The sequence below is a fragment of the Rhodotorula toruloides genome, assembly GCF_000320785.1.
Source record: "Rhodotorula toruloides NP11 unplaced genomic scaffold Scaffold36, whole genome shotgun sequence".
NCBI lineage: Eukaryota > Fungi > Basidiomycota > Microbotryomycetes > Sporidiobolales > Sporidiobolaceae > Rhodotorula > Rhodotorula toruloides.
The window spans coordinates 59,124-80,456 of NW_015622996.1; the positions used below are offsets into that span (position 1 = coordinate 59,124).

The 21,333-nt window shown below is 61.9% G+C and overlaps 6 protein-coding genes across 6 annotated transcripts; 4 read left to right on the forward strand and 2 right to left on the reverse strand.

Annotated features, from left to right (window-relative positions):
• Positions 1-18: 18 nt before the first annotated feature.
• On the forward strand, positions 19-2,449 carry RHTO_05743 (RNA methylase; the record flags this gene model as incomplete). Its single annotated transcript, XM_016419404.1, has 9 exons — positions 19-492; positions 556-714; positions 791-1,111; positions 1,186-1,333; positions 1,399-1,488; positions 1,545-1,594; positions 1,679-1,727; positions 1,789-1,897; positions 1,960-2,449. 9 exons carry the CDS (start codon positions 19-21, stop codon positions 2,447-2,449), a joined length of 1,890 nt encoding a protein of 629 aa, XP_016269759.1.
• A 210-nt stretch (positions 2,450-2,659) lies between these two features.
• RHTO_05744 (Rim9 protein) lies at positions 2,660-4,704 on the reverse strand (the record flags this gene model as incomplete). Its single annotated transcript, XM_016419405.1, has 7 exons — positions 2,660-3,700; positions 3,761-3,820; positions 3,879-4,112; positions 4,171-4,235; positions 4,302-4,473; positions 4,530-4,558; positions 4,608-4,704. The coding sequence occupies 7 exons, from the start codon at positions 4,702-4,704 to the stop codon at positions 2,660-2,662; spliced, it is 1,698 nt and encodes a 565-aa protein (XP_016269760.1).
• A 409-nt stretch (positions 4,705-5,113) lies between these two features.
• RHTO_05745 (pentatricopeptide repeat protein) lies at positions 5,114-9,470 on the forward strand (the record flags this gene model as incomplete). The annotated part of the gene is made up of 4 exons (XM_016419406.1): positions 5,114-5,239; positions 5,302-5,730; positions 5,802-9,116; positions 9,180-9,470. 4 exons carry the CDS (start codon positions 5,114-5,116, stop codon positions 9,468-9,470), a joined length of 4,161 nt encoding a protein of 1,386 aa, XP_016269761.1.
• Positions 9,471-10,725: 1,255 nt separating this feature from the next.
• Positions 10,726-13,062, forward strand: RHTO_05746 (fumarate hydratase, class II; the record flags this gene model as incomplete). The annotated part of the gene is made up of 7 exons (XM_016419407.1): positions 10,726-10,746; positions 10,820-10,882; positions 11,076-11,155; positions 11,336-11,492; positions 11,551-11,640; positions 11,699-12,445; positions 12,736-13,062. 7 exons carry the CDS (start codon positions 10,726-10,728, stop codon positions 13,060-13,062), a joined length of 1,485 nt encoding a protein of 494 aa, XP_016269762.1.
• Positions 13,063-13,223: 161 nt separating this feature from the next.
• RHTO_05747 (uncharacterized protein) lies at positions 13,224-15,673 on the reverse strand (the record flags this gene model as incomplete). Its single annotated transcript, XM_016419408.1, has 6 exons — positions 13,224-13,484; positions 13,544-13,600; positions 13,656-14,060; positions 14,116-15,287; positions 15,350-15,509; positions 15,578-15,673. The coding sequence occupies 6 exons, from the start codon at positions 15,671-15,673 to the stop codon at positions 13,224-13,226; spliced, it is 2,151 nt and encodes a 716-aa protein (XP_016269763.1).
• A 306-nt stretch (positions 15,674-15,979) lies between these two features.
• Positions 15,980-19,676, forward strand: RHTO_05748 (uncharacterized protein; the record flags this gene model as incomplete). The annotated part of the gene is made up of 10 exons (XM_016419409.1): positions 15,980-16,003; positions 16,060-16,476; positions 16,539-16,656; positions 16,723-17,178; positions 17,234-17,308; positions 17,370-17,468; positions 17,522-17,620; positions 17,680-17,855; positions 17,905-19,439; positions 19,499-19,676. The coding sequence occupies 10 exons, from the start codon at positions 15,980-15,982 to the stop codon at positions 19,674-19,676; spliced, it is 3,177 nt and encodes a 1,058-aa protein (XP_016269764.1).
• Between the last annotated feature and the right edge of the window lie 1,657 nt (positions 19,677-21,333).

Consider the following 21,333-nt stretch of genomic DNA (forward strand, 5'->3'; position numbering starts at 1 on the left):
TCCGCAGAGCTTTGGGCGATGTGCGGGCGCGTCGACAGCGAGTGGAGCGTCAAGTTGGCACAGTCCGACAATCGAGCAGACCAGCGAGCGAGATGGAAGCGAGCGGCGAGCGTGTCGAGGTTGAACCGTTCGAAGTGGGGCGGAGCGTCCACGACACCCGCTCTCAAGCTGGCTGAAGGAGTCCAGTCGTGCCGGCAGAGTGCTGGAAAGCTGGCTCTGATACACTCGAAGCACCCAAGTCAAACAGCCAGGTTGACCTCGTCGACGAGCTCGACCTCATCTCGACCTCCGCCTACTCGCACTGTCCTTGCTTTTCCGCGCCTGCTGAGGATGGCAGACGCTCGCGAGACTGCTGGACTGGCGCCTGGCCACAAGCTCTACATCTTCTTCTCGATCCAGGGCCCGCTCGAGGAGTTCCGTTTGCCAGAGATTGAGTCGGTGGCCCAATTGTACAACATCCCGTTCTCCTGGCCAGCCAAGCCAGACTACACCGTGCGTACTCGGCCCTCTAACAGCTGTGCAAGCGCGCTGACCCAGTTGCTTCGTCGTGCCCAGCGGCCTTACATGCTGATCGGTCTGCCCGACGACGAGGCTGCGAGGAAGCTTGGGTCGAGGCTGGTCAGCGTGAAGCATGTGTGGGAGTTCTGGGCGACGGCGGAGACGTACGAGGAGCTGCACGAGCGGGTGAAGAGCGCAGAGTGCCGGGAGAAGTGGGTGCGTTCGACGGTTTCTCGCCGAGTTTGCGCTGTGTTTGTTTCAAGGCTGATCAGCGCGTGATGGAAAATCACAGGACAAATACGCCGTCGACCGGGACTGCCGCTGGAAGTTCACCATCGCCGGCCACAACCGCACCATTCCCCTCCCGCAACAAGTCGCCCTCGTCAACACCTTTCAGTACATGGCGTTCATCGGCGAGATCGACCTGCGCAATCCCATGCTCGAAGTTGGGCTGTTCGAGGAGTACGCGTCGGACCCGCTGCGAGGCGCGAAGGTAAGGGAGAAGCGGAAGGAGAAAGGAATGGACCCGAGCAAGACGGGCAAGGAGAAGGCATTCGAGGAGGGAGATCCCGAGGACACGGGCGGCTTGAGGTCGGTGTGGATGGGACGCAAGGTGCGTCTTCCTTCGCAAATCTTTGACTTCTCGCTTCCTGACCTTCCCAACTTTCCCCCCTCCGCCTCGCGCAGATCTGCGACACTTCACGGCACATGATGGACGTCTTCGACTTGAAGAAACGTGCGTACATCGGGACAACCTCGATGGAGGCCGAGGTGTCGCTCCTCATGGCGAATCAGGCGCTCGCGGCGCCAGGGAAGTGGGTGTACGATCCGTTTGGTGCGTCCTGGCCTTCCTCCCCTCCTCTGAGGCACCCAGATACTGACTTCGAGTTGCGTGCGCAGTCGGTACGGGCTCGATGCTGCTCACCGCCGCGGCTTATGGCGCGATGACTTTCGGAAGCGACATCGACGGTCGGCAAATACGAGGAAAGAGTGCGTGGGCTCGCAAAACCTTTTTTTGATTGGCGTTTGACCTGTGCGATTCGCAGAAACGTCTATCCGGCACTCGGCGGAGCAGTACGGCGTGCAAGGTCGGATAGTCGACTGCTACACTTTCGACATGACGGCGCGCTGCTCTTTACGCTCTCCGTTGCACGCTGTAGCTGAACTCTCCCTCTCACAGCAACACCCGTGGCGAACAGGCGAGGTGTTCGACGCGATTGTGACAGACCGTTCGTCCCTTTTTACTGGTCCGTTCTTCTAGCCGCGAAGCTGACGACCTCCTTTACACAGCCCCTTACGGCGTTCGTGCGGGTGCGAAGCGGTTAGGACGAGAAGAGGGTGCGAGGGAGGTCCTGCCGATGATAGTGCCCGGTCGAGAGCACGAGGGGTATCACCATACGTGCGTTTCCCTCTGCACGTTATCGCCAAACGGATCGAGTCTGAAGTCCTGGGCTGTCACAGCTTCCCCGACTATGTCCCTCCCTCGGTCGGCTGGCCCATGGAGGAAGTCATCTCAACCCTCGTCACCTTCTCGCTCTACCTCCTCCGCCCAGGCGGCCGCCTCGTCTTTTTCCTCCCGACCGACAACGCCGTCTACTCGGACGTCGACATCCCCTCGATCCCGGGCATGCGACTCGTCTCGAACACGTCGCAGAGTTTCGGCAAATGGGCGAGGAGGCTGATCACGATGGAGAAGACGGATGCGAACGAGGGGGAGTGGAGGAAGGCGCTTGAGGGGCTGGACCGCGGCATCAGGCGAGAGGGGAAGAAGAGCGTCTGGGAAGAGGAGCAGGAGCGGGAGAAGCAGGCGAGGGAGGACGACGAGCGGAAGAAGCCTGGTCACGCCGACTTTAACCGGAGGTACTTTGCGGGATTCGAGGAGGTCAAGGAGGGCATCAAGAATCTCCTAGTTGGGCAGAAGGAGGATGCTGGCACGAAGGAGACGCAATGAGCTACATGCTGTCGGAGTCCGACAGTCTCCCTCTCTTGGCCATCGAGGATGAGGACCGAGTTAAGGTACATACAAGCAAGGATGTTCGAGCTGTACAGGCGCACAAGGGGTTCAAGGGAGCTACAACGGTCAAAGAAAGTGTCTATCAAGGCCATCGTCCGTTCTTCCGCCTTCGTCGTGCAAAAAGCTCGACGAGCCCGCTCTTCCCGCTCAGTACCTCGGCACGCCATACATGTCGTGCCCGCTCGTCGATTGGTACTGCAAGCCGCCCGCTCCAGTCGCCTCGTGAGTGTGATAAGTCGGAGCGAGACTTCGCGCGTCCTGCAGGCCCTGCGGCTGGACATAAGGGTCCTCATACATCGACGACGGGTTCTGGACATATAAATGCTGTTGCTGCGGCTGGTGGTAGGTCGGCGAAGTTGACTGCTGGTAAGGGTATGAAGGCTTCTCGGGCGGGTAAGGCGTGGAGCTCGAGCCGAAGGCGGTCGCTGCAGGGAGAGGCGGGACGGCATTCGACGAGCCTTGCATAGGAGGTGGCGAGGTGGACTGCGGGTAAGGCCGGTAGGCTCCGCCGTATGCTGGAGACGCTGAAGGTGCTCGAGGTCCGACCAGTTGTGAGGCGCCGTACGCTCCCACACCCTCGTGCGCGTAAGCGCCCGAGACGGCTTGTCCAACAGGCTGTTCGTGGCCGTACATGCCGGTAAATGGCTCGGTCGTCCCGCTCGACGTGCTGTTTAGGCGCCGATCGTCTGCTGGTCCTCCTTCACTAGCGTATCCTCGATTCGCTCGAGCTTCCGCAGCGAGTTGCGAACCTGCTCCTATGCCCGCTGCGCCACCTGCTGCGTAGCCCCTGTACGAGGTCGGTTCGGGCGCAAACGAGACGCCTTGTCCTTGTCCCGGTGCGCCCGAAGGGTTCCTCCTTCCATACCCCTCTCCGACACCCGTGATGATGCTCGGCGCGCCCGCTCCCTGACCCGCAATATCGCTGCTCGATGCAAACTGCCTAGGCTCATACCGCGCTGCAGGCGGATCCTCGTCGTCCTGGTTGTAGTCGAGCGAGTTGAGCGGAATTGCCTCACGCTCCGCAAACTGCGGCAGCTGTCCCTCATTCTTCCGTCGCCACGCATCCCGCTCAGCTGCGACAAGCGCTTCCGTACGCATCTTGGCGCCGTAGTCGGCGTCGGGGTGAGGTCGGTACGCTTCGGAGGCTTCTTTGCCGGCGCGCTGGCGACGGATGACGCAGGCGCCGCACTGCGAGATTTCAAAGGTGAGCGGAAATCCTCGGACCGAGAGAAGGGAGAACGGACTCACGCCAAAGAAGAAGCCCGACAAGGCGAGGAGGATCATCGCGGCCAGTGTCATCCAGACGGCCTGCATCAACGAGGTCAGTTGAGAGTCGCTCAACAGCGGACAGACGAAGGAGACGCACGTTTCCAAGCTGCGCACTACCGCCAACCGCGCTGCTCTGGATCCTCGACTTGGCAATTACGAAGACGACAATGTCGAAGATGAAGGCGAGGAGCGAGAACGTTGCGGCGAATGAGGCGAAGCAGGTCGTGAAGGCTGTCCCGGCGAAGCCATGCGTATGCGCGAGGAGGCCGAGGACAACACTGATGGCGCTGAAGCCGGCAGCAATGGGGTGTAGTATGAGCAGGTATGTAATCTGCGCCCAGGTAATGCGTGAGGGCTGATCTGCTCGGAGGTGGCGAAGCGGGACGCACCCATTTGAGAACGGAGGTCGAGATGCCGGCAATCTTGCCGTTGACGCCGAACAGCTGAGCAACGTCTGTGGGCAAGGAGGAATCGTAAACTCTCGAGGCGCAGACCCTGGGAACGGTGATTGTCGACGTACCTAGACTGTAGCCCAGCTTTGCGCTCGTGCAAGTCCCGTCGACGCAGTAACCCCAGGTCCCGAGCGTGACCGTTCCCGAGATGTTGGTGCCGCCGACAGAAGTCGAGATGGAGGCTTTGAGGAAGTAGATCGACTTGAGCAGCGGAACAGAGACGGAGACGAGGACGAGGAGCTGTGCGAACAAGCCAGTCAACTTCGGAGCTGCTTCGACCTCCTCGGTAGACTCACAATCGTCGCTGACAGCACGACAATCGTTCCTGCATGCCATCAAGCGAGCGAGTGTCAGCGGACGACCCGGAATCCGACTCCGGGTGACGAGAGGGTGTGGCATCGCGGGAGCAGCGCGGGCGGTTCGGGTCACTGACTTGCCTGGTGTCGCTGGTCGTATCCCGAAGCCTGCCATCGTCGTTCGTCGGCTTCGAGCAAATGAGCGTTGTTGGCAGAAGACAAGCACCTCGCTTCATGCTGGGCACAGCCTCGTCCGCCAACTCGCTCGAGACGGACGACCCGACTGTGCTTGCTGCACTCAGCCAGACTCGCCAGATTCCGCTGACCACGGCAGTCTTGGTCTCGTTGCGCCCGGTGCCGTCAGTCCACCGCCCACCTCCTCATCGCCCAAGTTCATCTCGCGCCCCTCTTACCGTCGATACGGCGCGATGCTCGGACCGTAGTGGTGCGACTGGACTTTCAGAACGTTAGATCATCCGGCGAGCAACGCCTCTTCACCCCAATCTGCGACGTCGCCTTTCCACCTCCTCGACTTTCTTCGGTAACACGGAGGACACAGCTGGAAAGGATTTGTTGGACGCGGCATGAAGGGTAGTGTTCGGGTCAGGCTCACGTCGGCGGCGTACTCGTCGCGCCTCGAACAGCGCACCTTGCGGCATGCCTCCTGGACGACAGTCCCGAAATCGTCTAGACCAGATCGCGGCTCGCAGGTGCGTTGCGTCCTAACTGTGTCTCAGCATACGTTTGCTGACTCGAGAAGCCCCTGTTGCAGACGTCGAATGGTCCTGCCGTCGGCCTCTCCGCCTTCCCTTCCTCTTCCACCTCTCGCCGCCTTTCCCTGCCCAGCCGCACATCCCTCGCCTTCCTCTCCTCCGTCCCTCGCTCGCTGCACACATTAGCACTCGTCGCCCAATCCGCCCATTCGCCTAAGCCTGAGCCTCCATCTGTCCCATCCTCATCCAATGATCAGAGCAAACGAGCGATAACCGTCAATCCCAAAGGTTCGCGCGGCAAGTCACGCTCTGAATCGACACGCCCGCCGTCTCGACAGATCTCGCAACCGGCGCCGACAGGGCCGCCCCGCTCGCAGCGTACGGACACATCGGGAGAGTCAGCCGCTTCGGCCGTGGACTTTGACGCGCAGTATCGCGCGCGACGGCGAGAGCGCGCGATTCAGGGGCTGGATACGCGGCAAGTTCAGGTCAGTTGTCTCCGCAGACTTGGCTTCCGCACGGATTCGTTCTCACCTGGTTTCTCGTCCTGGATCAACAGGCCTACGACGAGATCGACGAGGCGCTCAAGGGGGGCGACATCTCGGTTCTCGAACGAGCCGTGCAGCAGTACCAGGCGGACCCGTCCAAATGGTCGACGCCGGCGCACGAATGGGCTATGCTCTCGCTCGCTCGCCTGCGCAGGCCTCTGCAGCCCGTCGACTCAATCATCCATCTGCACGCCGACTTCGCCAACTCGGACCGACTCGCTCCAAGCCGTACGGCGCACGAGGTCGTCATCGAGGCGCTCTGCGCACGCGACCGCGAGCACCTCCGACAGATCAGGTGGCTCGAAGCGAGGGGCGCTAGGCGGCCACACATTGCTGCGGCTCGCGGCCCGTGGAGGCATGCCGTGAGCTCTTCTGAAGAAGACGTCTTCAGCCGGAACGAGCGCGACGCTCTCGCTCAGCTGCACCAGCGCAACTTCTTTCAGCAGGCGCTCTTCTACTACGCCGAGCTCGGCGCCGCGGCCGAGGACCTCTCCCTTTCCGTCCATGAAGCGCTGATCGAGGGCGCAGCCGCTCGAGGCGAACTCGAGGGCACGCTTTCGCTGTTCGGGCGTCTCGAGGAGCATCGACGATACCGACCCGGATGGCGCTCGCACGTTGCCTTGATCCACCTGTACGCCAAGCAGGAGAACAGCGCCGACCTGATCAAGGACATTTTCGAGTCGTACCTGAAAGGTCGCGCGAACGGCGACATCAAAGCTCCTGCCCGCGAATACTTCCGCCGCACCTGGCTTCCGCCGAAGCCGATCCGCCACAACAGCAGCACCGAACCCGTCTTCAGACCAGAGTCGCTCATGTACATCAACAACGGCGACGAGGAGGTGTGGGGGGAAACCGTACGAGAAGCCGAGATAGGCGACATGGCCGGCGCCGTCGCCATCGTCGAGAAGCTCATCGAGGCGCGGCGTTCGAAGCAGCGAGCGCCGGTCGGCTATCCCAAGCTCATCGCGCCAGAAACTTGGGGCACGCTCGCAGCCACGTTCGCCGTACAGGGCGACCATGCGAGCGCCATCGCCTGGTTCGACAGGCTCGTTTCGGGGACGGCCCCAGCTGTGTTCGACCCGCGAGGCCGGCTTTCGGTCGCTGCTCTCCTGACCGCCCTGCGTTCCAACGACGTCGCCTTCGTCAATCACGTCTACCGCCACATGCTCGCGCAATCGCATAAAGCACCGCTTTCGAGCGCGCAGCTCGCGCGAGTGATCGACTTCAACCTCGCCCATGCGGCCAAGGCGGACGACCCTGTGGAGCGGAACGCCCTCTTCGACACAGTACTCGAGTTCCGTCGCGCCTTCAGGCAAGGGGTCAAGGACGGCCACGAGGATGGCGTCGGGATCGCGAACGACCGCTCGACCGGTTTCCTTGGCCGCATGGCCTCCGCGTTCGGGTCTTTCGGCCGCTTCGAGGAGGCTACCTCAACGTTCGTCGCTCTTGCGAAAATCGTGCGCCGAGTTATGACGTCCAGCACGACCATGGGTGGTCCGGAACCCGTAGCCTGGACGCGCACCGCTCGCAAGTGGGCGTTTGCGCTGACGGACGATGCGTCGGGCAGTCTGGGCTTCGTTCCGCTTGCCAAGCACGACACGAAAGACAAGACCATTCATGGCCTCACGCGTCTCGTCTCAGAGCGTCCGTCTTTGCGACAAGCGGTCACCGTTGTGGGCTTGACGAGCCAGATCCGCACTCTGGGTGGACTCGCACCGGTCGCCGATCACGTCCTCACGGTGGCCGAGGCGTACAGCGCAGCGCGAGCGAGTATCGATCGCGAGGCCCAGCTGGGTCAGCTCAGCGGAGCTGACTGGCGCGTCGTGCTTGAGTGCGCGGCGTATACCGCCGCTTTCCTCGGACGGGGCATCGTCGTCGACTTCTCTTTCCCCGGTTTCGACGCGGTTTTCGACGACTTCCTCGCCAGCGGCGTCCACCTGCCTCGATCCGGCTCGCTCGACTTTGACGCCTTCACGGAAGCGCTTACGATCGCAGGCGTGTCCGAATCTCGCATCAATCAGATCGCGAGCGTCTTGCAGCAGAAGATTGCCGAGGACCCGGTTGAAGGCGTAAAGAGGCCGCAGTCGCCGCCGTCAAGCAAGACGCCGAAACGCAAGGTCGGCGAGGCGACGCCCGCTAGCCTAGCCAACGACGCGGATGGACACAGCGATCAGGGTTCCGCCACTACTGGAGCGGCACCGTCTGCCGAGACGTACGAGGCGAAGATCGCCAAAGTCGACGTGACCGACGGCGACGCCCGGACCGCGGTAACGCTGTTCGAGGAAGGCCTTCGACTCGGGGTCCGCCCGACCGCCTCGCTCTTCAACACGCTGCTCTCGAAGCTCGCGAAGGCTCGGCAGGCCAAGCAAGCCTTTGACTACTTCGAGCTCATGAAGCAGTACGAGGTCCGCCCGACCCCGCTCACGTACGGCATCGTCATCAACATGTGCTGCAACGTTGGCGACGACTCGACTGCGACGTTCCTCTTCAAGGACATGTGCGCCTTGCCCGGCTTCGAACCGCGCGCCCCGCCCTACAACACCATGATGCAGTTCTACACCCGCACGAAGCCCGACCGCGAACGCGCCTTCTTCTGCTGGCAACGGCTCCAACAGGACAAGGTGCAGCCAACTGCCGAGACCTACCAGTGTCTCCTCGACGCCTACGGCACGATCGCGCCGCCGCTCCTCGACCAGACACAGCGGATCTTTGCCCAACTCGTCGAAGCGGAGGGCATCGCGGTCAGCTCTTCGCACTGGGCGTCGCTCATCCGAGCGTACGGCGTCCTCGGAAAGGACCTCGAACGCGCTCAAGCCATCTTCGAGTCGATCAAGGAGCACGCGACGACTCTCAGCAACCCGAATCGCCGCCTCCCTGACGCCGTCATCTACGAAGCCATCCTCGACTCCTGCACCGCCAACAAGCGCTACGACCTCGTCGACGAGTACCTCGTACGCATGCGCGAAGAAGGCGTCCCGGTCGCCGCGTCTCTCGCCGACTCGCTCTTCAAAGGTTTTATCGACAACAAGCAATACGAGCTCGTCGACCGATACCTCGACCGCATGCGGAGCGACGGGATCAACCTGTCCGCCAACGTCGCCGAAGAGCTTCTACGTTCCTGTATCGCCAGCAAGCGGTTCGACCTGGTCGACTACTACCTCGAACGCATGCGCAGCGACAATCTCCGCCTACCAGATTCTGTTCTCGAACCCCTTCTTTACGCCTGCATTGTCGGCGAGCGGTCGGAGCTGGTCGGGCATTACCTTGAGCGATTGCATCGAGACGGCGTCAGTATTCCGGCACGTACAGCCGTGTCGCTCATAAAAGTGCGTTGGAGTGGTGTATCCACCTCGCATTTGACGCAGCTCATCAATCGGCTTTGCTCGCAGACTTGCACCGAGCAAGGCGCTTTCGAGCACGCTCGTCGAATCTTCAAAGCTATTCAATCGCCGCCCTCCGTCGCGAACGACAATGCGTCTTCTCACCAGGACGGCAAGCCTGCGTACCGCGACCCATCGACATACGAGGCCATGCTCCGGTGCGAGCTCGCCGCCAACGAGCCGTTTAAGGCTATCGAGGTCTACAACCGCGCTCAGCAGCGGGATCTGCCGCCTACTATCGTGGCTCGCCTGCGTGGCCTGCTCGAGGCGGCCGGCATCCAGCTCTTGTCGTTGGACTGACGCGCCGAGCGGCTCCTTCGCCCGCCTCTTCCTTGTCCCGCCTCTTCCTTCTCTCCGTCTCATTCCTCCCGTTCTTACTTGTTGTTGCAGACCCAGTCTCTCGTACTCTCACCACTCATCCTCCACCGCATCGCGCACTCTTCGCACGCATTGTACGCTCGATACCCTCAGATTCCATATCATCCCTCATCCCGCAGGCTCTTCGCCGCACAGCACAGATACTTCCTCTGCAATCCCAGCTTTGAGCGGGACCGTCTTAGCAATTCAGCGAAAAGGCGTTCAGATTCGTCCGCCCTGCTTTGCGAGGACGGGTCTTCCTGCGTCGTCTCGCTCGCTCGTCGCTAGACGCCATGAGAGAAGCACACTGGCTTGTTTTCGAGATACGCTTGCACCCGCCACATCGTCCGCAGCCTGCGAAGCCTCTGACTTCCGCCCCATCTCCTCGTCCTCATCAATCTCCCCCTCGATTCGGCCACAGAGCGCATGCGGAGCGGCCCGCTGGCTTGAGCCACGACTTGTGCACCGGTCTGCGCTGCTCTGGCGCCATGCGATGGTTCCACTGATGCTCCGCGACCAGTTTCTTCGCACGGACTGGGGACGAGCGGTTCCACTTTGCAGCGGCTTCGGCTGAGTTGTGCTGAGTCTCCGAGGACAGGACAGCGGCACTTGGAACCGCAGGGGCTGGATTCGAGACGGCGGGAGCGAGCCGTTCTCAGTTCTCGCTCTCGTGCGGGTCTCGTTTGCTCCTGCGAGACTCTCGAGGGACGCACAGCTCGGCTCTTCAGCTGCTACAAACAGTATTGCTTTCACTGCGCAGCCCTGCCAGCCCGGCAGAACACGGCAGCGCTACTGACCTTCACGCTAATCGTCCTGCCGCGGTCCTCCTTTGTTCAGCCCTGCCCGCCTCGATCTCGCTCCGGTCTAGCCTACGCCGCTCAAGGCCAACTTCGACCATCATCCGCCGAACAAGCAAGGACGAGGAAGGCTCACGGGCGTCGTTATCGGGCGAGATCTGGGAGGAAAGGGACTCAGGCGGGTTGGACGTCGCCCCTCTCGCTCGGCGGGATTCTGCTAGACGGAATAGATCGAGACGTCGGTTTGAATGACATCCACCCTGCCACTGCAACGAAAGAGGGTGTTGCGAGGGTTGCGAGATTTCCCGATTCCTCGACTTCGGCGACGGCGCGGTTCTTCCTCGTTGCGCTCCGTCTCTCGTGCTGTCCATCGCTTGCTAGACTAGAGAAAGGCATAGAAGATGTTGTCTCGCTCTGCCAAGGTGCGCACGCGCTTGCACCGTCCGTCGTCGCTGTTTGCTCACCTCGCCAACGTCGTCTCTCGCCCGGACGCAGGCCGTCGTTCGCCCCTCGCGCCAGTTCGCCAACAGGACCTTCACGTCTTACTCTGCCATCCTTGTACGGTTTTTCGCGAGCCTTTCCAGCCAGCCCAGAGCCGTGTCGCTGACGCCTCGTCTTCCGTCTCCTCGACTCTCGCCCCTCCCACCTCCGCATCTCGCTTGCACTCACCTACTCGCCCTCGCTTGCCTCGCTTCCCGTTCCATTCGCCTCGCTCGCAATGTCAATCTCACCTGCGCTCCAACCGGGACAGGACAAGTTCCGCGTCGAGCGCGACACGTTCGGCGAGCTGCAGGTTCCGGCCGACAAGTACTATGGCGCGCAGACTCAGCGGTGCGTCCGACGCTCCTCATATCGGTTCTGGTGAACGAAGCGAGGGTCGCGAGGAGCTTGCAAGATCAGCAGGAGCGTAGCGAGGTTGGCGACCCTGTTGTGGGGAACGGCGGGCGGGAGGAAGGGCTGGTGAGGGCACGCGCAGGACATTGAAGCTGACGAGGAATGTTTCCTACACAGCTCGGTGCAGAACTTTGACATTGGCGGCCCCTCTGAGCGCATGCCGCCTCCCCTCATCAAGGCCTTCGCCGTCCTCAAGAAGGCCGCCGCCGAGGTCAACATGACCTACGGCCTCGACTCCACGGTCGGAGAGGCTATCAAGCAGGCTGCCGACGAGGTGCGTATTCCCTGATTGCGGCCGGACGAGTTGAGGACTGACTTATTCGCGAGGACAGGTCATTGCTGGCAAGATTGGCCAGGACCACTTCCCCCTCGTCGTCTTCCAGACCGGCTCGGGCACCCAGACCAACATGAACGTCAACGAGGTGCGTGAAGGAAGCGGAGCAGGCGGAAGACAGCGCCGCTGACTATCTTGGCCCCCAGGTCATCTCGAACCGCGCTATCGAGATCCTTGGCGGCGAGCTCGGCTCGAAGAAGCCCGTCCACCCGAACGACCACGTCAACATGTCGCAGTCGTCGAACGACACGTTCCCGACCGCGATGCACGTCTCTGCCGTCGTCGAGATCTCGAACTCGCTCATCCCGGCGCTTGAGGAGCTCAAGGCCGCTCTCTACGAGAAGCAGCAGTCGTTCGAGAAGATCATAAAGATCGGCCGCACCCACTTGCAGGACGCGACGCCCCTCACGCTCGGCCAGGAGTTCTCCGGCTACGTTCAGCAGGTCGAGAACTCGATCGCGCGCGTCAAGGACGTCCTCCCGCGCCTCTCGAAGCTCGCCCAGGGCGGTACGGCCGTCGGCACCGGCCTCAACACCCGCAAGGGCTTCGACTCGAAGGTCGCGGCCGAGATCTCCAAGATCACCGGTCTCGCGTTCGAGACGGCGCCGAACAAGTTCGAGGCGCTCGCCGCGCACGACGCGATCGTCGAGGCATCGGGCGCGCTCAACACGGTCGCGTGCTCGTTCAACAAGATCGCCAACGACATTCGCTACCTTGGTTCGGGCCCGCGCTGCGGTCTCGGTGAACTTGCCCTGCCTGAGAACGAGCCTGGCTCGTCCATCATGCCGGGCAAGGTCAACCCGACCCAGTGCGAGGCCCTTACCATGGTGGCCGCCCAGGTCGTTGGCAACAACATGGCCATCACCGTCGGCGGCCTCCAGGGCCAGTTCGAGGTGAGTTCCGCACTCGGGTCGGGTTGACTTTGCTCGGGCTTGGCGGGTCGTCATGAGGGGATATCGAGAGCCACAAGACTTTCCGAGTCGTTGAAAGGGAGCGTTTCAAGCCATCGGTCGCTGACACCACTCCTCTTGCCCTCCTCCCCTCTTTCCCTCGTCTCCTTTTCGCCTCTTCGCCTCCTTCCCCCCTCTCCCTTTCTTCCCCTCTCACTCTGCACCTTCCTCTCTCTCTTCCCGTCGCCCTTCCCGTCGCCCTTCCCGTCGCCTCACCGCCCCCTCTGCCGCAGCTCAACGTCTTCAAGCCCGTCATGATCAAGAACCTCCTCCAGTCGATCCGGATCCTCGCCGACGGCGCCAGATCGTTCACGAAGAACTGTGTGGTCGGCATTCAAGCCAACGAGGAGCGAATTTCGAAGCTCCTGAACGAATCGCTCATGCTCATTACCGCACTCAACTCGAGGGTCGGCTACGATGCGGCGGCCAAGGTCGCCAAGAACGCTCACAAGAAGGGCATCACGCTGCGCGAGTCGGCGCTCGAACTCCAGCTCCTCGATGGAGAAGAATACGACCGCCTTGTCCGCCCGGAGTTGATGTTGGGACCTTCTGAGGAGTAGCGGCCCTCACGCTGCTGTAACACCTGTTCTAGCATCTGCATTTGGAGAGCGGCGAAGGAGCGGCCTTCGAGGTTCTCATTTTCCCTCTCCTCTGCCTTTCCGACGGGTTTTGGCAGTGGTGCCGCAGAGTTTGCTTGACCGAGTCATTACAACGTAGTAGACTAACGAACAGATACCCTACGAACCTCCCTGCGCCAAACGGCAAGCTGAGCAGCGTCCCTCGAACCGACAAGAGAGGAGAGGAGAACTCCCTCGTGTCCCTCCGAGACGACCTGGAAGTCGCGACTTCCCGCTGGCTCGACAAATACCGGTCTGTCCATCTTGACGCCCTCGAGCAGCCATCCCCGCCACTCGTGTTCCGAACTGCCGACCGAAATCTTCGCCCGCAGATACCACTTCCCGCGCACAGCGTAAGGACGAAGCTGTGAACGGTTAATCAGCACCAGTATCTGTGAGGTGAGGGCGCGTGAGAAGGACAGACCTGGATGTTCCCGGCGCGAGCGTCTTGCCAAGTCATTGCCTTTTTGAACGGCGCGACCTGAGCCAGAGCGGGCATAAGCGACTGCACGCTCATCGTGAAGGAGCAGACGCACCTCTTCCTTCGACGACCAACAATCCATCACACTCTGCGGCAGCCACTCCAGTGATTCCCTCGGCCAGAACTTCTTCAGGCCGTTCAGCGCCGAAAAGATGTACGCCTTCAGGTTCTGCTGCCCCGCTTCGCCGAGAATGTCGAGAGGCGACTCGGTCCAGTCGTAGCCGGCGTGTTCGTACAGCTTGAGAGGGTTATTTGCTGTCCCGCGGACAGGACGGCAGTCCTCTTGTTCCTTGCTGATGGCGATCTCGGGCGCAAGTGTCGTTTGGTTGAACCGGAAGCGGATGTCGCGGCGCTCCGATATCTCGGCGTCCATGACAAAACCGAAAGAGCGTCCACCTGGCAGGGCGCAGGTGTAACTGGGTTTCGAGCGGAGACTGGCGTTTCCAACGTAGATCGGCCGCTGCGTCCTCGAGCATCAGTAGAGGTCTATGTCCAAGTTGACGTTTTTGACGCACCACGATGCCTTCATTGAAGAGCGCCAAGACCGCCTCCTTGCTCTTCTCCCACGTTGTGAACAGTTTGACCGTGTCCTGCTTCGGCTTCTTGGTCTGCTGAGGCGTCTTTGCGAGGGCGGCTGACGACGACGAGGAGCCGATTGCGGCTGCGGAGGAGCCTGCAGAGGTGGAAGGGGGATTTGCGGCAGCGGGCGGAGCTGAGGAAGAACCAGCGGCGCTCTGGGCTGCGTCCTTCTCGCGCCTCGTCGACGATTTCGACGTCGATGCCGACTTGTCTGGCCCACGCTGAGCAGGCGGCGGCGAGGAGACGGCGGATGTTGCGGCTTGAGCAGGTCTTCCGGCCTTGCGTGCGCTGCGGCGGAGGGGCGGCGCCGTCAACGGCTCGGCGTCGGCGGGCGCGTCGGCGGTCGTAGCTGAAGTCGTAGTCTCGACATCGTCCTGTGCAGGAAGCATCTCGAGAACGGGCGCGTCTTCCCCGCCGTGAGAGGGACCCGCGAGAGGGTTCGCCGAGGAATTGCCGTTGACCGTCATCGTCGCAGTACCGCACGTAGGTGAGGTGACTTCGATGTTTGCTGAGTCGCTGGCAGACGTCGAAGCCGTAGGCGGACGAGCATCATCGACAGAGGCGGACGGCGAGGCGAGAGGAGCGGGGTAAGGAGTGTTCGTCGAACGGTCTGTCAATCCGTCGGGCGGGGTCGCAGGCGCGTTCTGAGCCTTGTGAACTGCGGCATCGTTCTCGATTGGTGCGGGCGAGGGGTGGAAACCGGGCGAGCGGGAAGCGGACGGCGGAGAAGACGAGGCGGGAGGGGGAGAGGCGATGTCGCTGTCCTGAATGCCCGGCTCAATCTCGTCGGCATTGTCGAGCGAAGCGGGTGCTCCAGGCGAGCGCTTTGCGCCGCCTGAGGAGGCCGAGGAGGTCTTCGGGTTTGGGCGACGACCAGAATCCGACCCTTGCCTCTTGCTCCTCCCACCCGAACGACCTGGCTCGCGCGTGATCTTCTCCAGCTCGAGTCCACCCAGCTTCTCGTCCATCAAGTGCTGCATCGCCCATTTCCCAACCTCGAGCTTCGGCGGCGGGATTTCCACCGCGAAAGGGTCGTCGTCGTCGCGATCTCCTGCATCCGAGTCGTCGGGTCCTGCTCGCTTGCGCCTGTTGCCTCCGGCAGACCTCTCTGCGGGTCGGAGGATGCTCAGCAGGCCATCACGAGTGGCGGATGGCTGAAGGTGGACGCACTCGGCACCTCATCAGGTCCAACATCACTGTCCGCCTCCTTCTCCGGCCTGTCGCCCGCACCGCACGGCTGGAGCGCACTCTTTGGTGCGTACGGGAAGTAGCCTGCAGCTTCGAGCTCCTCGCGCGATGGGATATAGCCGTTGGGGAGAGAGTCGAGGTACTGTCGGCCGCTCGAGACGCCTGTCAGCCCGAGTAGGGGTGGGGCAGGGGAGGACGAGCGAGACTGACCTTCTGGCGCTCCTGTAGCGTCGTCTTACTCCTGCCAGAGCGGTTGTCGGCGTGCGGACGAGCGGGCGAGGGGATGAGGGCGAGAGGGGCAGCCATGGCGGGATTCGTGGACAGCAGGAGTGGGTCCAGGCGGTCGCAAGCGTGCCTGTGCGTCCAGCAGTGCCCGATTAGCAGCCTCAAGCGATGGGTGAGCGGGAGAGAGGGTCGTCAAGGCGAGCGAGCGGGGCGAGGACACTTTCTGTTCTGCATCATCCACTACCACTCGCTCGATTGGCTCTGTGCTTGCTTGGAGACAGTCTACTGCTCGTGTTCGGCCGCCCGGCGCCGCGCAGACCCTCCCCCAAGTCGTGCTCGCCGCCCTCGCCTTCTCCCGCTCGACATCGCCCCCGACTTGCAGCAGGGATGGACGACGGTCGCTGGGACAGGGTGAGTCCGCTCGACACGCTTGATAGCTCGTACTCAGACCCGTACGGTCTCTGCAGATGGCGGATAAGACGGTCGAGGAGCTGCAAAACCCGTACTCGGTCCTCGCCGATCCCCTCAACACCAACCTCCTCATCCAGTTCTACCACGCTGTCCGACACGCTCCTCCTCGCCTTTACGATCTCCAGGCCGTGCTTCGCCAGCGTGTCCCCGCCATCGACAACCTCTACGCGACCTGGCCGGACACACCACCGCTCTACCATGTTACGCAACTCATCCAGGGCATCTCGCCTGCTCCACCGCCTCGACAAGCTCGTCACTCGGTCGAGCTCGGCCAGCTTTCCTGCCTCAAAGCGGACCCGCCTGCGAATGTGCCGCCTCGCGACCCGACCGCTCCGTCATGTCCGACGGTCGACTATGTCGTCGAGCGGAGTGACTTCATTGAAAGAGAGACAGGTCACACGATGCACTTTGCGGTGCGTCGTCGTCCTCTACGCACGACTGCCATCCTCACCCAGCTCAAACCTTGCACCCGCAGGAGGTCTTTCGAGTTTGCGTCAAGCCGATGTTCGTCGCGCGTTCCCGGCGGCTCGGCCTTGCGGCGACCTCAAAGCCTACGGCGCGATACTACTTCATCGCACAGCTCATCCAGGCGAGTGAGTCTGCCGAACCGACGGTCGACTCCGCGCGACCTTCCTAACTCTCCGCTCGGAACGCGACAGTCGAACAGATCTCACAGACGGTTCGGCACAGTGCTGATACGGTCTCGATCACGCTCTATGGCGAGTACGCTCAAGCGTTCGGCGACATCCGGCCTCGGCCTCGCAAGATCAACCTCACGGACGTCCGTTGCGCCTCCTTCTACTTCAACTCTTACGTCTTCATCACGTACCACCCGTCTGTCATGATGGCGTCACGGCACCCGGTGGTGCGCTCGCTCCTCCTCGGACGGGAGTGCGCTCAGGACAAGCTGTTTCGCGGCATCAATACGCCCTTCGACGTCCTGTACTTCCAGCGCGCCTTCCGCCTCGACATCGAGGTCGACGAGCTGGACAACATGGTGCAAGAGCTCAGTCTTGACCTGAACAACCTCCCCGAGACCCTCAACACCATCTCTCGCGCTCTCTCGGACTACGTCGCAGTTCACGGGAACGGCATGCGCGGCAAGCCCGGACCTTGTGCGTTTATCCGCTTTGCGCTCAGTCGTGCAGCTCTGATGTTCACTTTTTGCAGACCGTTACCGTGGCTTGCGAGGATCCGGCGGATCGTGCAGCTTGGCGGGCAAGCGGCAAACGGTCGTCTCTAAGGGTGCGTTCTTCCGGTTCCTTCGCTTTGATTATCTTTGCTGACTGCTCGTAGCGGCTTCCAGGTCTCGCCAAGTCCGATACCCCGCTCGCCGACGTCCACGTCTTGTACCCGCTCGCGATGGATTCGACGGAAGAGATGGTGGGCGCTCTGCAAGCAAACGGTGCGTCCGCGTCGCCGCTTCGCAATTATATGAGCTGACCGTTGAGCCTTCAGGCTTCGAACTGGACGATGTTGTCGAGCCCGACGAGATCAAGCAAGTTTACCTGACCGCTCTTCCGTCGCTGCGGCTTCGTGCGGCAGTCGTCGCGCTGGGTGAGTGATCCACTCTGTCGGCTCCCTCACGCTCGAGCTGACTGTCATCACGCAAACAGGCGGGTCGTCGCTCAACGACCTTTTGCTCGACAACGTCCACGTTCAGCAGCCGACAAGCGCCTCTGAGCTGCTCAAGCTCTTCGAGATGGGCTTGTCACACGACGACCTCGTCAAGCAACTTCTTGACGCACTTTCCATGACCGACCAGGCGACAGCTTCGCCTCCGACGTTCTCGGTGCGTGCAACGGCAAGCACATCTTCCGAACATGCCCGTACAGCCGCAGATCGAGTTCGACGATGTCTCGATGCCGTCGAAGGAGGAGTCCCCGGTCGCCGACGGTCAACCTCCAGTTCCCGCAGACGCTCCTCTCCCTCCCAAGTCCCGTCTTCTGCAGTGTATCGATCGCCCATGCGACGCAGCGGAAGAAGACCGTTCCGCCGTCCGCGCTCCGCCGGCGATCCAGTCGACTCCGGCGCGCGACAAGGCTCCTCTCCCCCCTCCTCTCGCTCAAGACCCAGTCCCGTCTCCTTCTCCCACCCTTCCGTCACCGGTCCTTCGAAAAACCCAATCGAATGCACGGCTCGATGTCCTGCTATCACCCTTCCTCGACTTGCCGCCGTCTCCCTTCCTCAACCGACCGCCATCTCCTTTCCTCGACCGTCCGCCGTCGCCCTTCCTCACTTCCGACATTCCGGGCGCCAGGGCGGGTAACGAGTCGTCCTTCCTGGCGCCTCTGCGGTACGATGAGGATTTCGGGTCCGAGTCCTACGCCGAGCCCGACTCGCACTTCGAACTCGACGCAACGATGTTCGACCCGCCTCCGTCCAGCCAGCCACTCGGCAACAATGAGTATGCTGCTCTCAAGCCTCACGACTTGAGCAGGAGCGCCGGCGTCGGACACGGCGGAGAGATAGGGGAGGCTACTACTTCGTCAACTGGTCAGGTCTCGGTTGAGCGTGCGGTACGAACGGGCGCAGCGGGCGATGATGAGCTTATGGAGGACTGGACGGACGGTTCTGGCGTGCGCGAGGATGCTGCTGAGGAGGACATGGCGGTGTCGTCCGGCGAAGAAGACTACCTCGCGTTCTCGTCCACCAAAGCGAGGTTGTCGTCGTCCCCCACGCCTGCCAAGTTGCTTCCGGCGTCGTCGGCGTCCGCCAAAGGCCGGTGGCTGTCCGCGGACACTACGCCGAGCAGTCGATGGCCCTCGACCGCCGCTGGCTTTAGCTACCCGCCGCTTCCGCCCATCACCGACCCTCGCATGCCTGTCGCCTCCACCTCATCGTCTCCAGCCGGCTTACAGCGCCAGCCGCACTCGCTCAATGACAGCTACCTCCCTCCTCAGCACTGGTTCGCATCAACCAGCGGACCTTACCCATCGCGCGCCTCTCCCTCCGCTCCCCCGCCTCCCCTCGGTCCCCAACCATACCCTACCACTCCGTCATGGAGCAGCTATTCGTCGCACTCCGCCTCGACCTTCACACCGTCTGCACACGTCAATCCACTCCCTCCTCCTCCTCGGCCTCGTCATCGTCTCCCGCACCCGCCACCCCCGCCGCCTCCGATCAGCTCAGACCACCCATGTCATGCATACGGCTCGCTAGCGCCTCCGTTGCTGCCGACCCGACCAATCATCCCCATCGAACCTGAACCACTCGCACCAGGTCAGGTCACCAACTACCAAGGCGGCGGCGGCTATACCGACTGCTCACTCCTGCGGGTTGTGAGCGACACTCAAGGCGACCCGACCCAGCTGTTGAACATCCAGGCGCTGCAAAACCTGCTTCAGGAGGCTTGCGGTGATCACTCGCACGACGTGTAAGTCATTTCGCTGACATCTCTCTATTAAGCCTCTTACTAACGCATGTCGTCCGCAGAAAAGTCGCCTTCATCGCAGCCGCACCCTTCGACCCATCCCGCTGGGTGATCGTCAAGTTGAAGTTCCGCACAAAGGAGGGATGGCTAGACTATCACCGCAACCGCCGCGAGACCGCCGTCCTCATTGTGCAGGAACACAACGACAAGCTCATCAAGTCGTATCGCCCAGCTCGTTAGGGCAGCAGGTGAGGGCGGGGCTTGTGTTCTCAGCAACTTCTGCCGGTGCGTTGGCTTTATCCGCTCTCCTCGGGCTGCAACACTCCCGCTGACTTCGAATCTATAGCACAGCTCGCCAGCTCTCTCACGGCTCCTCTCAACACCCACCGTCCTCGGCATCTTCCCCTCCTTCGCCCTCCGCGCATTCACCTTGGCCCTCTTCGCGTTCGCCTTCCTCGCCGCCTACTCTCCTCTGCAGCACTTCTCCTCCACGTACTTTCCTCGCTGTCGAATACTAGCTTGAGCTTGATCCACCATTCGGCGTGTTTGTGGTGTAGCGTTGCGAAACGATTCGAGGCGGAGTCGCAAGACGGTGAGGGCGGCGAGCGGCAGTACGCTGGGTGACTTTCATCTTGCCTGGCTGGAGATGTAGGTCGCAGCAACACTACTCCTTTCCAGCGAGTACGAGAGCTGCTGAGTCTTGCGCAGCGAGAAGGGCGACCGGCGACCCAAACTGGCTTTCCTTCTTCACCTCGCACGACAGGACAAACAAGGCTGAACTGGCTGGTGAGCCGCCTTCCTAAACGTTTCTTCGAACACTCACACGCACTCGCCCCGTCTTCAAAGCTCTCCCCGCCGCCGTACACCTCCTCATCGCCCTCAACCCTCGCTCTCCTCTCCTCAGCTCCCACCGAAACGAGCGACCATGGAGCGTCCGGCAGGACGTTCTCGTGCGATTGTGACGGAGTGAGACTCCTTCAGTGAACCTCGGACGGTGTTGACGGCACGCATCGCCATCAGCTCGCCTGGGGTCTCGAGCGGCGGGTCAATGTGATCCGCGTCTCTCGCACGGATTGCTCGCTTCAGGGCTCGTTACAAACGTCGAATTGATGCTGATCTCGGCGTACAGCGTCCTCAACAGGAGCGATGATGTCCTGGTGCGTTTTCCCGCTCTCCCGAGTCCGCCCACACGCTGACAGAGACTCGCCTGCGAAGACAGGTTCACAAGCAGGTGAGCTTCCCCTCTCCCACTTTCCGCATCATCGGCTATGGCGAGCGCGAAGGAAACGGCGTAGTTCAGGGTTTGCGGGAGAGAATGGGCGGTTTCCTACGGTTCGCGAGTAACGACTCGTGGCTTCATGGTGGGAGTTACAAACGCGCGTCGTGCGACTGAAGCAGCAAGACATCTCGACGACTGGCCTGCTAGCTATCAGACTCGACGTGGACCCACGAGTCGCGAGTTTTGCTGACCTTCGCGCAACCCGCTTCACACAGCCCGTCAAGTCTGCAGCGTTCGAGATCCCGAACCATCCCTGAAAGCTGAAGAGTGAGTCCCACTCTCGCTGCTCTGTCCTCATCAGAGGCAGGTGACGACCCGGCGACGAGTCGGAGAAGAGGTCAGTTTCGGCGGAAACTGAGGCTATCTCGCAATCGCCCTGGTTCAACTACGAGCTCTCGTGCTGCTTCGTTTGACATCGACAAGCTCGTTATCGCGCCAAACTGCCTCGCCAGGCCGTCGTGAGCGCCATCGACTCGCCCGGTCTGGAAGGCAACCTCATTCTGGAGCGTGAAGTTGGGGACGAGTTGCGGCACACATGCTCAAACGTCCCGCGAACCCGTACATCGTTCGCTGACACCCGTTCGCACGTCCCTACGCCTGCAGATACCCGCGCGCGCC